Source organism: Chaetura pelagica, unplaced genomic scaffold (assembly GCF_000747805.2).
Source record: "Chaetura pelagica isolate M959 unplaced genomic scaffold, ChaPel_1.0 scaffold17, whole genome shotgun sequence".
Lineage (NCBI taxonomy): Eukaryota > Metazoa > Chordata > Aves > Apodiformes > Apodidae > Chaetura > Chaetura pelagica.
The window spans coordinates 12,679,580-12,695,058 of record NW_009970726.1 but is presented as its reverse complement, the minus strand read 5'-3'; the positions used below and the strand labels follow the sequence as shown (position 1 = coordinate 12,695,058).

The window sequence follows — 15,479 nt, the reverse complement described above, 5'->3', positions numbered from 1 at the left end:
AACCTATTGGGCATTTCCCACACACCTTCTCAGAAGCTGCAAACTCTGATGTTGCCCTCAACTTGCAAGTTACACTTCTGTCCAAATATTAGCTAAAGGCATTTCAATGAGAGGTCTGGATGCTGACAAAGAAGAAAATTTTATCCCTCCCTCCTTCCTCATAATTTCATCCTTTGGAAATACAGAAAAATAGTAAAACTTGACTGTCTCCTAAGAAACAGAAATAGTCACAGGATCAGTGCTCTGATTTCAAACCCCCTCTTTGAGGGCAACCCCTCACAAACACCAAGATATAGGTAAATAAATGAATAAATAAATAAAAAGGGAAAACTTTCTTTAGAAAATTTGAAACCAATTTCAGGATCTAATATTTAAAAGTGATTGAACTGGGACTTTCTTTGTACATCAAACAACATAAATCAACGAGCACATCCAGAGGAAATTAATTTAATTTAATGATTCTCTAGAGTTATTTCATACAATGAAACTGTCCTTCACACACAATAAAGAGATTGCAGATGAAACCAACTTTATTTGCAGATATGAGTTTTCATTCTTTTTTTGTGGTGAGAATAATTAAGAATCTTGTTTTATCATCTTCTTTCTAGTCAAAGCAATCATTTAAGTTTTCACTAGTGTCAACACTGTTCTCATTACAAACTGCTGCAGATTCCCTTACAGTAGTTATGCCAGAGCAGCAAGACTAGAAGCACTTAAAGTAATCATCCTATAAAATTGTTCCCATTCAATGATTACATTAATTAAACAAGACATTTTATCCTACAGATATGAAATGCTAATGTGCTTTCTCAGTCTCTTGACTGGCAAGCTCAAGACAACATCTTCTGCTTTAGAAAGCTTATGTTTTAAGGCAACACTTCTTAAATGTTATCATTGCCTCTTAAAAACACTGTTTTGGGCAGCAAAGCTCTTTATCCAATCATTATACTTTGTTGTGATGGAGAAGACAAATAGGGTGGTGTTTAGTACACTCATCTAATCTTTCCATGGAAAAAAATATAATGCAATTAAAAACAAAAAAACAACCCATGCAAAAAACCCCAACATTAAAAAAAACAAATCCAAAACACTACAAAGGTTAACAGTTTAAAATTAAGGAGAGAAGACAAAGCAAGCATTTCCCATGCCCACACTTTTCTCCCAATGTAAGCCCATGTTTTATTCTAAAGCACACAGAAGTTTATTGTCATCCTATTAGCTACATGTTTTTTCCCTATCTTTGTATTAGATACTTTATATGAACTGCAAAATATTAAAAAGGTCATTGGTGGGACAGCAATTTACTCAGTTTGTATAAAACAACACTATTTGTACAGATTTATATAAGGAGGTAGTGTATAGAACCTGATCTTAAGAGTTACTCATATTCAAATAACAAGCATGTGTGACCCCTCCCAATGACTGGAAATTAAAAAAAAAAAAAGGTGCTGTGAATGTCCTTATGCTATTACAGAACAAAAAATAAACCACACAAAAACAAAACCAAAATCTTGCTCCATTAACTAAAAGCATCTAAGCGACCATTTTTAAGTAAGCTTCAATTTGTTTTAACTATTTTCAGCCTCTAAAGAAACACAATAAATCAATTACAAATTTATTTATTCTTCAGGAAGAGGAGTACCTGCACACTTGATGAAGCTTCAGCAAACAGTTATCAACAAAGCATTACTAGCATTACAGGAGCATCTGGATGACACTCTTAGTCATATGGTTTATTTTTAGGCAATCCTGCAAGCAGCAAGGAGTTTCACTTGATGATTCTTATGGGTCCCTTTCAGTGCAAGATGTTTTATGATGGAAGTGATCTGCAGTATGGCTGCTTTATCAGCAGTTGGACAGAAAAGCTGTTTACTGTTTCTCCTACCATCTCTCTTTAAAAGGAATGACTTGAGGGACTTTGAGAGCTCTATTTTCTTTAGGAAAAAAAAGGAACAAAAAAATTCCAAACCTGTTCCTCCTTCTGCTCTCTTTATTCCTCTCTCCCTAATACTGAAGGGCATTTTATGTAATTTTTCAATTCTATCCTTCATTTTAATTCGCTAATTCTGTATCTACAGACTTGTAAATCACAATCAGTAATGATTATGACATGCCAAAATTAAGTTGATACAAACAGAATAAAATGCTTTATTCAACCAGAAATAGAAATACTGATAGGAAACTGGCTATCTTTTGAACTTATCAGGCTTCAAGCCATGCAGAAAATAAAATACAAACCAAATAACTGCAATGCATAATTGTGTTGAATTAGGTTGCTCAAGATGAAAAAACAGTCTATAAAGAATCCTAACTTCAGAAAGACAGAAAATTGTTCATTATTCAAAAGCAAATGAGAGCTACAAGAAGAATTGTACATGTAATAAACTCTTACCCCCTTTGGCTCAGGCACAATCAAATGAGTACACTTATTATTGAGGCTCAGCTGGCAATTCCCTCCATAAAAAGTAATCAAAGCCCACAGCGTACTTCGGTCTTCCGATGAAACCTAAAAGGAAGGCAAATAAGCCTTTTAGCTCTATGCAACCAGCTGCCCTCTGCTTGAAGAATTTTAGTACCATCCATGACATACCATTTAGAAGTCTGGCTAATGTATCACCTATCACTTTTAGATAACAAATTTGCATTAAAGTTGTGGAGAAAAAAGGGTGACAAAGAGACACAACAATAAAGGACATTAAATAATCATTTTTAACCTGCACCAAGAAAAAGAAAATATTCTTCATTCATTCCTGTAAAACTCAACACTGATATAGCACTTTCCACCAGAGAAAAAAGTTAGTGATCAAACAAAAAAACTTATCTTAGACAACCTGTTCAAATTCCTTACACAGAATTTTAACAAGACAACCAAATTCATAGCCTGTGTAAACACTCAGAATGTTTATTTCTAACTGTTTGTCATAGCAACATCACTCTTCCCTGCCAGGAAAGCCACATGTATTTAAGCCATTACCCTTCAAAGCTAGTGACACTATTACAGGAATCATTTGTTTAGAAGTCTAATGCACACAGAGAAATATATTCCATTAGCAGCTAGGGCCTGATCTGTGCCCACACTGGTCACCAACAGGGTATTCACAGATCTATAGAGGTGATCATGAACACAAGCCACTGATGCACCACTACCTTTCTACTTACTTTACTCACTGCAACCCTTATTAAGGTTTCAGTGCATAAGTAGCTAAAACATGTTGCCTGGAGATTATGTCAATGCAGAAATAGAAGAACAGGAGCAAAGACTTTATAACCTAGTGTACTCTGCATTTTAGAATAAGCATGTGTCTAAATTCAAGATAAATTACTGACTGAACACTCAGTTTGAAACGTTTGCATGCTCATTTTCAGTGAAAAAATGTTTTAGGAGTTAATTTACCTAACACACAGAAAAAAAAGTCACAGTACAGCAGAAAAACAGGTATCTCTCCCCAGAAATAAAAAATGATTGCACACATATTGTACAATGGAGTAGACTGAAATATGGTTAATTTCTTACCTGAGAGAGACAGGCAGTGACTCCAAAGAAGATCTGACACGACTCTGGAGAAAAGCCATTTACACTGGAAAGCAGGTGTCAAGGATGCAAAATAATGTAAATATAAGTTTCCTGAGAGATATTAAAGGAAATTGAATAGTGTGCATAGTACTTCTCAAGTATTTCACCATTCAAAAATATTATCTTTAAAAGCATGTTGTTTTGTTTCCAGTTCAAGTTGAGTGTGAGAGAAAAAAACTGAGGTGCAAACTGGAGCAGGACACCTCTAATACCATGATCAATTTTGGCAGCATTATAAACTTACCTCTTCTCAGAACATCCCCCTCAGGATGCTAAACACAGGGAAGTTTAGCTTATGGGAGAGTCAAGTAATTATGAAGAGCTTCCTTCCATTAACAAGCATTCGTCTTCAATGCTTAAAAACCAGGAGAATTTGAAGAAGTTTTTGCTACAGTAAGCAACAGACAACGAAGAAGTATTATGATGCACAAGAAATTCTCTAAAGCAAGACAGACCAATAAAAGCTTATAGCTGACTAGCACAGAATCATAGATTTGTCCAGATTGGAAAAGATCTTTAAGATCATGAAGTCCAACCATCCACCCTACAACCTCTAACCACTAAACCATCTCCTGAAACACCACATCTACTCCTTTTTTTAACATCTCCATGTGGCCTCCCTAGGCAGCCTGTTCCCATGTCTCACCACTCGTTCCGTGAAGAAATTTTTTCTAATATCCACCCTGAACCTCCCTGGCACAACTTGACCCCATTTCCTCGTCCTATTGCTGGTCAGTAGGGAGAAGAGGCCAACACCCACCCCACTACAACCTCCTTCCAAGTAGCTGTAGAGGGCAATCAGGTCTGCCCTCAGCCTCCCCTTCCCCAGGCTGAACAGCCCCAGCTCCCTCAGCAGACACCTGTGAGAAAGTGCCTGTTCTTTTGCATGCTTACTAAAAAAGATGGTAATCTGGTAGATTACTTCCTTTTAAACTACTAAAAAATAAAAGCAGAGACAAAAAAATAAAAGAAAATGTTCTAGAAAGCAATACAGGTAGCCAAACAGTAGAGCTTTTGCTTGAAGATATCTTTTGGAACCTAAGCTGCCCTTTGCAGTTTCTCAAAGACTGGAAAAGTAGAAATGACAGAGCATGGTTATTAAATCCACAAAAGGCACTGAACAAGAAATGTATTGAGGGACAAGAAAATATATCAAGAAAAAAATCAACCATACAATCTAGTAGACAGATTATCTGCAAACAGCAGTAGGCTAGTCAATATAAGGAAGTATCAAATCTTCTGCAGCTGATTTTCTCCTACTGAGGTGTAGCTCTGCTTTGGAAGTTGGCTAGGCAACACACACGAGGAGGATCTGGGGTGGCAGCAATGTAGGAGCAACTGTGAAACACAAACTGAGAAAACATCAAACTGGGATGTAAAAACAGAAACACAAGTTTTCCACCATGCTTTCAAAATTCAACAAGATCTCTGGTGGCAATGCATGCTTGTTGTCAGATGCATGAAAGACTAGAGATCAATGAAACAGTACATGAAGCAGAGCAGTGAAAATATTACAGATCTAGTAAACATGACTTAAGAGGAAACTGAAAGACCAGAACCGATGTGTTTAAGAAGCTAAGATGACACATCTTCAAATCCTTCAAAGGCTGCCAAATGAAAAGAGAACTTATTTGCTCCCCCTGTGAAGAGTGGCTCAGATAAATCAGAACAGTTTTAGACTGCAGCATGGCAATAGGGTTAAACTTCAGCAACACAATAGTGAGGCACTGGCAAGGTTACTGGGGAGAGTATGAAACCTCCACTGCAGGATGGACTTTGTGAAGAGAGAACAGTCTGATGGAATCGACCTGGGAAAGACAGTCAGACCATCTGACTCATGCAGCTTCCCTCCCTTCTCTACACTTTCATGTGATTTTATGTTTAAGATACATGCACACCTTGTTGGAAAAAGGGACTACGTATATAAATGTGCATTGTGTTACAGGTACACACTGAAAAGAGTTCTGTAATGAAACAAAACTATTTTCTCCATGTTTTTAACAGATTCACCAGCAATACTTAAATTTTGAGACCCAGAGGAGACAATACACAGCAAGATGCCAGCAAAGCCCAGAGCACTTTAAAACTTCAAAATGGAGTACTGTTATTATCCAGAACACTCCAGGATAGTCAAGTCATCCTAAATTTCACTGTGTTGCAGAGATTCGATACCAGATCTTTCAGAACTGTACAGTTGTCTGCTCCCTGCCTTAACATCTGCTTCTAGAACATAAAGCAGCAACAGTTCAGTAATTAACTTTTAAGAGGTCCATCAGTTTGAATGCAACTTGCACTCTCTAACAGGAGAACAGAAGTGAAATAGACCCTCTTAAAACAGCTACAAGCAGCATAACAGTAAGGTTCCAAGTAGGTCTTGAAAATAAAAATGAGGGAATGCAACAAAACTGGTTTTTTTTCCTCCCAGCAACAAAATTTCAGAAGTACTCTGACCCTCTTTCATCTGTAAAGACCGCAGAAAAATAATCCTTCCTCATTCTCACTTTTGCTGCTATCAAGAAAATTCATAAGGAAATCACCAGCCTTCTTCATGGCATTGTAACTCAAGCTTCCACACACAAAACTGTCTCTCCTTCTTCAGGAAGGCTGCTTCCAGATTCATTTTTATGTTGCTGCCATTCAACTGCACTTCAGATTTTGTTATTATCAGTTAGCAGTGAACAGCAGAACATTCTCCCTCTGATGAAAGCAACTTTCACAGTGAAATGATCAAATGTATTTATAAGAAACAAGCAAAATTATTACACTTCTATACTGCATTAAATCTTTCTACATTAAACTTCATCTTCAACAACTGACAGGCAAACGCCCATCAGATAAACACCAGAACTGGTAAGCAAACATAAAATCTTTAAGGTTTTTATTAGATCCATGTATCTAACCTGACATAAGACATTTCTAGGACTTGCTTCTTCAGTGAATTCAATGACAACTTTTGAGTATTGCATCTGCAAATTAAAACATAAATAAGAAGCGAAAATGCAGAATCTCCAACCTCTGCCTCCAGGGTTCAAAAACAATCAACTGGAAAAAGTAAGCGTTCCATTAACTACTTTTTTTCATTATGGTAGTACCTAAAACCCTAATGAAGGGCCGGATGCCACTGTGCTAGAAGTCATAAAGAGATTGAAACAGAACAAAGAGTTAACAACCCATTTTAGTGAGCACTATACAGCTGAGAATAAAATCTATAAACACCAGGTTCTAAGGACATGAAGTACTAGCAAGAATAAAGCAAAAGGTCCAAGCACACATTTATTGCTGACAGGTGTGCAAAACTTCCTTCTTCTGTGTAACCCAAGAATATGAGACTACTGAGACCTGGTCTTTTCATTCGGCCATTCCTATATGCCCACAGTAAAGACTTCCTGAGCAACAGCCATTCAGGGCTACATTCACACATTTATTGCTACAATTCAGTCATGGACTGCATCACTCAATGGTTTTATCTGTTGATTTCTCTTCTGGGTATGTAATAACATCAGCTCTTAAAACATAATTTTTAAAAACCCTGGTTTCAGGTGGAAGACAGAGTTTCCAATAGTGCAACTTCTCTGTGGGAAAGAACAACCCTAATAATGCAATGCTACATTACTTAAGCCTGAAAATGTAACTAATTCCAAGCTATTATTTTTTCAACCAGTCCTCAGGAACACGGAGAAGGCTTACAGACATGTGGCATAAGTACCTATACACTCCTATCCTGACTATGAAAGGATGATGAACTTACTTAGTAAATCCAGATACAAAACACAAAAATCACCATCCTAGATCACATCACAGCAATCAATCAATACAGGAGTAGCTCTGCTGATCTGAAATTTGCCATGTAATGTTTGGTGCATTTTTTCTATTTGGAAGCTAAGTCATTCACAGAGAACTTCCTTCTGGTTTGGTCAGGAAGACTACCCATTGCTTAACACTAATTGCTAAATCCTAACCAACATCTTGATTACCATGACCAAAACAATTACAAAGACTTCACTGTATCATTTTATCTGATGAATTTTATGTTTTACCTTCCTATACTTCACTCCCTGAGCTGAATTCTCCTGGGGAAGCAGAGAATATACAGGCTATTTCCAAAATAGTTAGGACACTGTGGAATGCAAAGGCACAGACCTTGAAAAACTGGGTATAAAACATGAATTTTGAATCAACAAAGCACACTAAGATGTGAATTCTTAATATGAACACCTGGATTACTGCACCTACCACCTCTTGTTTTCCATTCCAGACAGGATCACCTACCAACCTTATTCCAAAATGAGATCTCATGCCTGAGAACAAACATCCCTAGTCTTGGCATTGTCTGTTGCCATTGTCTGCTTGTATCTGTACTGAAATGTACTGCTCTGCTTCAGCTTTTCCATATATAAAATCTTAATTGTGAATGGTCTGAGAGAAAAAGAACAAAAAAGATATTTTTTTTTAAGTGATCTGAGAAAAAGTTATCATTTTTAATACAATTTTATATATTTATATAAATACATATGTATTATATATGTTTTGTTGGTTTTGTTTTGGGTTTTTTTATAATAACAGCCACTGTCACTATTCCTATGATACAAAGGAAAAACTGAGAGGAATGTAAATAAAGATGCAACAGTAATAACTGACAAGACAAGGAAAGAATGCACCATACATATGCAATAATATATGCTCAAAAAAAGTTAAGAAACATAAATTCAGCCAAACACGAACAAGTGTCTGCCAAAGGCAAGGGCAGGTTAGCCCAAAAATGGGAGTACTAACATCATCTATCAATGAAGTGCTACATACAAATACAGTGTTGAGATGAGTTACTGATCATTCACCCCTTACTTAATTCTGCTCCTAGAAAAGGCAGAATAAGCCATTACACTCAAACCCAGCATTTGCCCACTTACTGCACCCCAGCATTTTTTCTGGATCTTCACAATTAATTACCAACTTCCACCTAAAATTCTTTGAGTCCCTTTGACGACAGTTTTCTTGCAAGTGCCTATTAAGCATCCAAAATAGCCAGAGGAATACAAAAACTGAACTAAGACAAAAAAGCTCCAAGCACACTGCAATCTTGGCAAGCAAAACATATTCTACCATTTAAAAATTTTAAGCTGTACATACTTGAAGCAGTCTTAAATCCCCTGACAGTATCCTTTTTTAAATACGTTTCCTACAGAACTGATTCAAACTTGAACGGAAAGGATACGGCAGAAGGGCTCCACAGCGCACAGACAAGATCACCCAGGAAGGCTGAAAAACAAAAAACACAGGACATTAAAAACCTTGGTCTGCATGTGCGAAAGGCAAATTCCCTTCCAAGTTCATACTATATCTAGTCACAATATACATTTCTAAGCTTTGAAAGTCTGAGTGTTTCACACTGTACTCAAGCCTTTACAAAAAAGATTGTTCTGATTGATTTTTAAGAGTTAATATAAAGACTGCTCAAAGGTTGTGTAGCAACATGGGAGCAAGATGTCTTTCTCTTGTCTTTCCATTGCCAAGAAAACTATTGACAGTATTCATTCATCCTCTGCCTTTTTTCAGTTCTCTGTGCTCTAAAAAAAAAATCCCTTATCTTAAGACTCATCAACAAGAGTCAGGAACCATAACTTTACACAGAAAGAAATTTCTGAACACACAGCAATGAGTGCTGCTAAGCACATGGGTGATGACCCCTAACTGACAGCATTCCCTGCTCTGGGAGAGAGGGAGGTGGTGGAGAAAGGAAGAGGAATAGGACAGTCGTCTCAATTCAGCATATAGGGAAGAAGGAAGAAAAGAGGCATCACATTCAGGATTAAATGACTTCTCCTCAACAAAGAAAGAAATATATTGTGGTAACTACGTATACGGTGTTCCAATTCTTGCCATTCTTTCTCCCTTAGAAAACGGCATAAAAAATGAACTAAAAACATCTAATTCCTAACTTCGCCCAATTCATTTTTCAGAGGATTGAGATCTTCCTAAAGTTTTTCTTTGTGTTATTCTCTGTGTCTCTTCCCTCAATAACAAGCTACCTTTGCTTCTCACTTCCATTCCCTTAATTCTTAGCATAATTTGCTTGATTACAGCTCCTGCTGTGATATTTTCAGGTCAAAGTACACGACATTAACAAGACTTGTTCTCGTTTGACCAATGAAAAAGTTTAGTTAGTAGCAGTTATAAAGAAAATAAAATTATTGAAGAAAATGGCATTAAAAAGCAGAAAGCACTGTTAATGGCACCAGTGTCCTTCCTTGCCATGAGAATGGCAGTCTTCTTGTTTATAAGATAAATATTATGCCACTGAACAGAAAAATAAAATAAATTAAAACTTAATAAAAAAAACTCACTGTATCTATCTCTAGCTAAGCACCTTTTATTTTTTTAAATTAATTCATACTTCTACACTGTCAGGTGAACTCTCATGATATAAGCTATTAAAATTCTCTACTATCACCTGCAACCATATTGAAAAAATAACCCAAAACATGTAGACAAAGGTACTGGAAGTGTAATACAAATTTTTTTTCTTCTAATAACTCTCATGACTTGAAGAGTGACAAGTTCACATCTTCAAACATGAGGCCCAGAATCTCTCAATGGAAAAATAACCCAGTATTGCAAGATAATAATGAAATACTGGTAATTCCAGTATGACTAAGGAAAAAATACATGTATATAATAAAGAGAAAATTATGTTTTTCTGTAAGTTTCGGTTGTTCAAATTTAACGTCACACACATGCAGAATCAGCAAAACCATTTTACACGTTGGCAATCATACATGTTAAAAAAAAAAAAAAAAGTCTACTACTTATTCCATACTGAGATTTCCCACTGCCAAAAGCTAGTAAGAACCTTCCCATCAGAATAATTTCTGAAATACAGCTAATAGACACCATCTCACAGGTGACTGAATGAACAGCCTAGATAAAAACAGAACATAAGAAAAAAAAACCAAAGCCAAACCACTGATACATACAGAGCAACAAGAAAAAGAGCAGAACAGAATTGTAAAAGACATCTGCCAGTCAGGATAAATGTTTTTTTTTCAAAGAATAAAAAAAATTCAAGAATGTTTCATTTGGTCATCATCCAAACATGAACACTTTCTGTTATGATAATGAAGTGTCCACACCAGTACTTTGCAGTATCACTGATGAGTCAGTCACCTTTACAACAGGGAGATCAAAAACTTCACGAGATTCTCCAACTTCTGGATTGTCCCCATCTTCTGCAATAATATGTGAAGCCAGTGCATTGTAAGAAACTTCCTTTGCTTTTCCAGCTTTCAGAAGTTGAATAACCTAAACCCAAAAGAGAACAAGAAGACAACAGTTTTTAGCACCTTTGATTTGAGGAATACATTAATGGAAGAACATGCTAACCCGAGAAGAATGAATATCACCTTCTCTCTTGGCTGTCCTCCTACAGGTGTCTAGCACTCTTTTTGAAGCTGCCAAACGCATCCCATCTAAAATCTGATTGCCAATGATTTACACCTCTGACGTATTTTAATCGCACAAGTTGAGGAATTACTTTCCAAAATAATTCAGGCTGGAACAGAAATCTGGAAAGTATAAAATTTTTTTTCCAAAACATAATATCCATCAAAAACCTCAATTTTCTCTCAGGCAGGGTAAGAAAACCCTTCTTCTCAGCATTTCCTCTTGTATATAGTAGCTCTGGAAGCATTTGAAAATACTTGAAAATAAGAGCTTCAAGTTAAAAAAAAAAGCCCAACAGTAGAGGAGGTAACATCATGACTGTGCATTGCAGTCTTCATAGGAATTTGGCCAGTTATTTTACTTGATTAAAAAAAGCAAACAGACAAAAATGTTCATGCATTTTCTGTAAATGCTCATTTAACAGCTAAGAAAGGAATTCCATCTTCACCAAATGCATATCACAGAATTACAGAACATTACACTTCAGAAGGGACCTCTGAAGATCAGAGTCCAACCTCCCTGCCAGAGCAGGACCAAAGAAAACTAGGGCAGATCACTCAGAAAGGCATCCAGAAAGGCATTTGGTTCCAATATTTCTAGATCCGATCAATATACCTCATCCATAGCATATGATTAAGTCTGAAGAAGCTGTCCAGCTGCTCCCAAACAATACAGCCAGACAGAACAACCAAGGAGACACCACCTCTAATAAATACCCACTTAGTATGAGAAGGATCTGCAAGTGAAAAAGAATTTATAACTGCTGCCTCGAGAAGGAAAACATTCTAACCAGGAGTTGATGGACTGGGAAAAGAGTGATTTAGAAAAATACAAAAGAAAAAAAGTGGACACATGCCCTCTAAGTTACTGCCCTAAATAGCTAGAATTGAAATGTCTCTCTCAATTGAAGTGTCCCCAGAAAATGCAAAACTCACAAAGCAGACCTTATAGCTATTTCTGCAAGGCCCATATAGAAGATGTTGGTTTAAGAGTTCAGCATTCTCTCAGTTCAATTTTAAACATCTGTGTGATGATGCCAGCCCTGCTTCCCAAAAATGGAATTAGTTTTTATTTGAATAAAAGTAAGAGAGAAGGTAATGGGGTATAGAGCAGAGGAAGAGAAAAATGTTTTGAAACAGTAAGGTCCAGAGTTCAAATGTTAAAAACAGCAATTAGGATTATGCCTTCATTTTTCCTTGTATTATTCAGAAAAGAACAGTTTCATTTAATTATTAATTTGCAGAACCAAACTGGTATGATGTTCCAAAACCTGCTAGGGACAGATATTTATCCCTTAAAAGCTGCTGTGGACACTCTATAACAGCCACTCGCTCCACACCAGTAAACAACAGAGCAAGGCACAGTGTTCATCAAACAAAATGTTAAGTAATTGATCCCTAAGCCATTACTCTGTACACTAAATAGGACAGAGAAGGCACTGAAGAAGAGACTCTTTCAAAACGTGACACTGGACTATTATAAAGCACCTATGCTAAGCAAAAATTAAGGACAGAAAAGTCACCAGTCAGTGAGGAGGCAATTTTGGCATTTCCTCACTGAAGTAGCTGACTTCAAAACTTCACTTCTTAAAAAACAATCAACCTTTTTCTGCCATGGGTGAATACGTGATATTATCAAATTACTCTAAAATAACCAAGAAAACTGATCACAAACTTGCTGCTCTTGTCACCACACATTCAGGAACAGGAGAGAATGTTTCCATTTTACACACCAATCTCCTAAATCACGGGATACCTTCCTGCATGAAATCCATTTGACTGCAAGGTAACACAAGATGCTCTAATTGCAATAAGTAAAATTAAATAAAAATAAAGCACTTTTGAAATCAGCAAATATTTAAGAACAGCTTCACCATACAAGCTCCATGTCTTACACAGCTCTCCCTGAGTTACAAGATGCATTCAACTGCTTGTTTAAGGAGAGGCTAAAAACAGGAGTAAATGTAATGAAATCTGACTACCCAAATCTGACAGACAGTGTGAGAATAAACCTACAACTAATGAGGTAGAAGTATTTTTTTATATATACTGAAACAATGCTGCTATAAAGAGTCTGTGCATAGTTTCTACTTGTGTAAAAAGCTCCACCAGTTTCAAGTGACAAGTTCAAACACTATAAATACAATAGATAATAACTTCAAATGATTATTTAAAGTGATATGAAAAAGACTTTTCCAGATTTAGCTCATGTCAACTTCCAAACTCCTCTCAGAACACACGACTTCTCCAGTTTAAGCAGCACCTAGACTGAAAATTGCACAATTGAAGAACTTCACCTATACTAGAGTCAACCATACACCTCTAACTAAAAAATAATATTCTGAAAAGCCCCAACATATTAATTGTAAAAATCCTGCACTTTAGGTTGGTAGCTTAAATGCATTAAATGGAATTTCATTGTTTGGGGCACATAAATGTTATGTCTATTGTCTCCCAATAAACTATGTGTTGGAAGAAACAAGGGGAAAAACTCACAACTAAGAAGAAAGACTATGGGCATAAAATTAAAAACATAATGAAAGAAGAGATAACCAGAAACCAGATATGCTGCTAAAAATCATTAAGCTGAATTGCGTTACTTTTTATCTCTTTCTGTATGAAATACTGATTTTAACTGGTGTTACTGAAATATGACGGTTTGGGTTTACATTTTTTAGGAAAGTAGGAAAAGCAATAATGAAAAAAAGTGATAGATGCCATCTCCTCCTCCCCCTCTGAAAGGTGTGAGCAACCAACTGCACATCCCAATGGGATGGATTTAAAGTTGAGAGCCAGCAGCCTAATTCTCCCTCATTTGCCAAAAAACATCTAGGCACCAGTCCAGACTTTTGTTTCCCTTCTAGTTTATGCTGCATATGTTTTAGTAGGTAGTGGATATGCAGTCATTCACCTGAATAAATTACCTTTTTTTTTTTTTCCCCTTACTCTAGGATTTGTTTTGATTAGAGTGCTCACTTCTGCTAGGCCTGTTTTAATATTTATTAAGATAATGGCTTTTCCGTGAAACCATTTGGAAATTTAGGCTCAAAGTGTGTTCCTCTCCAAAAGATTAAAATTAAGCTAGCATTCATTTGCAAGGGGAGAAGTAAAATGTGCCAAATATATCAGTAATTTGTGTATTAGTAATGGAACATTGTAAGAACTGTTTTGAAAAGCTATTTGTGGAGATGAATTTAGAACTTCTGCTTTTTGTCTGGATTAAAAACACAACCCATACATACTCCTCTTGTTGCGGTTGTTCCAAAAGTACCAGAGAGGGCACCTGCAGGAGGGAGGACAAAGCCACTCTGGAGAGCTCAGCACAACACACTTACTGGCTCAGACTCAGCTCTGCAGCCCAACCCCAGCACGACTCTGCCCTCCCAGCGCCCTGTGCTCCCAAGGGCTCACCAGCACTGCCAGGAGCCAGCCCTGGCCTCTGTGTCCTGCTGTGCCATGCCAGCAAGCCATCTGAGAATCCAGAGCACCAGAGGAAACAGCATTTAAACAGGCCAGCCAGTCTCAGGAACAACTCAAGTGCACAGGACTTCTCAACTCTGGGCACCGCTCCTGATGAGAAAGTGGCTCAACAGCTTCAAGCAGGACTTGATCTTGGAAGCAGTGGAGCCATTTCCACGCAGCACTGTGCCTGACCATACCAGAGCCACCTTCTGTGTCTGCCTGCAACCCAGAGAAGCCACCCACAGAGAGTGGAGAACTTAGCATACCTAACTCAGAGCAAATCAAAGCCTTAAGACTTTATTAACACTAACTGCTAAGGAGAATAAAGCCTAAGATAATTTTTAAAAAGACTAGGAAAAAGAATCCTTGTTTATTCACTCTATGGGAATACCATTGATTGACACCAAAATTTTATGTCTAGAGACCTTGGGGCTTTTTTTCCTGCTCTTTGTTTGTAGACTGTTCTTTTTAGCATGTAATCCTATTCCTGTGAATAAAAACTATCTCAGCAGGTCAGTGCCTAGTTCACTTAAACGTCTGTAAGACTTAGTGAACGCCAGGACATCAGCTTAAAGGAGCCCTGGACTGAACAAAGATCCAAATGTAGCAACTACCAAAGAAACATGGACTTTAATTTCAACGTGAAACAGGCAGTAACCCGTCTGCATGAAGGTGCTGTCCAAAAGCTAGACACGGCACACTTCAAACACGTGTTTAATTATGCGTGCCACTGAAAGGTAGTTTTTCTAACCACCTTCACCCAACCTGCCAGCGAGCTATGAACTCTAAGGCCAACTTTAGCATCTCGGGCACGGCCTTAGGCCAGAAGAGGCCAACCCTGCCATCCCGAGCGCTGCCCTGGGCCACAGGGTCATTTGTCAGCACCTTCAGCTCCTTGCTGCCTCTGCATCAGGGCCGGGACAACACGGACGATACCTCAGCACTTCTGTGCACCCAAGGGGTCTGAAAAGTCCTAGGGCGGGCACCGCAGCCACCAGGGCTCCGGG

The 15,479-nt window shown here is 37.5% G+C and overlaps 1 protein-coding gene across 1 annotated transcript in view; it reads right to left on the bottom strand.

Annotated features, from left to right (window-relative positions):
* PAXIP1 (PAX interacting (with transcription-activation domain) protein 1) overlaps nt 1-15,479 on the bottom strand; it is a 42,296-nt gene that overhangs the window by 18,071 nt on the left and 8,746 nt on the right. The window contains exons 2-5 of the mRNA XM_010007060.1: nt 10,736-10,870; nt 8,787-8,830; nt 3,515-3,578; nt 2,393-2,506 (exon numbers count right to left, since the gene is read on the bottom strand). Of these exons, the coding sequence (XP_010005362.1) occupies nt 2,393-2,506; nt 3,515-3,578; nt 8,787-8,830; nt 10,736-10,870 (357 nt within the window). The remainder of the gene's footprint in view (nt 1-2,392; nt 2,507-3,514; nt 3,579-8,786; nt 8,831-10,735; nt 10,871-15,479) is intronic.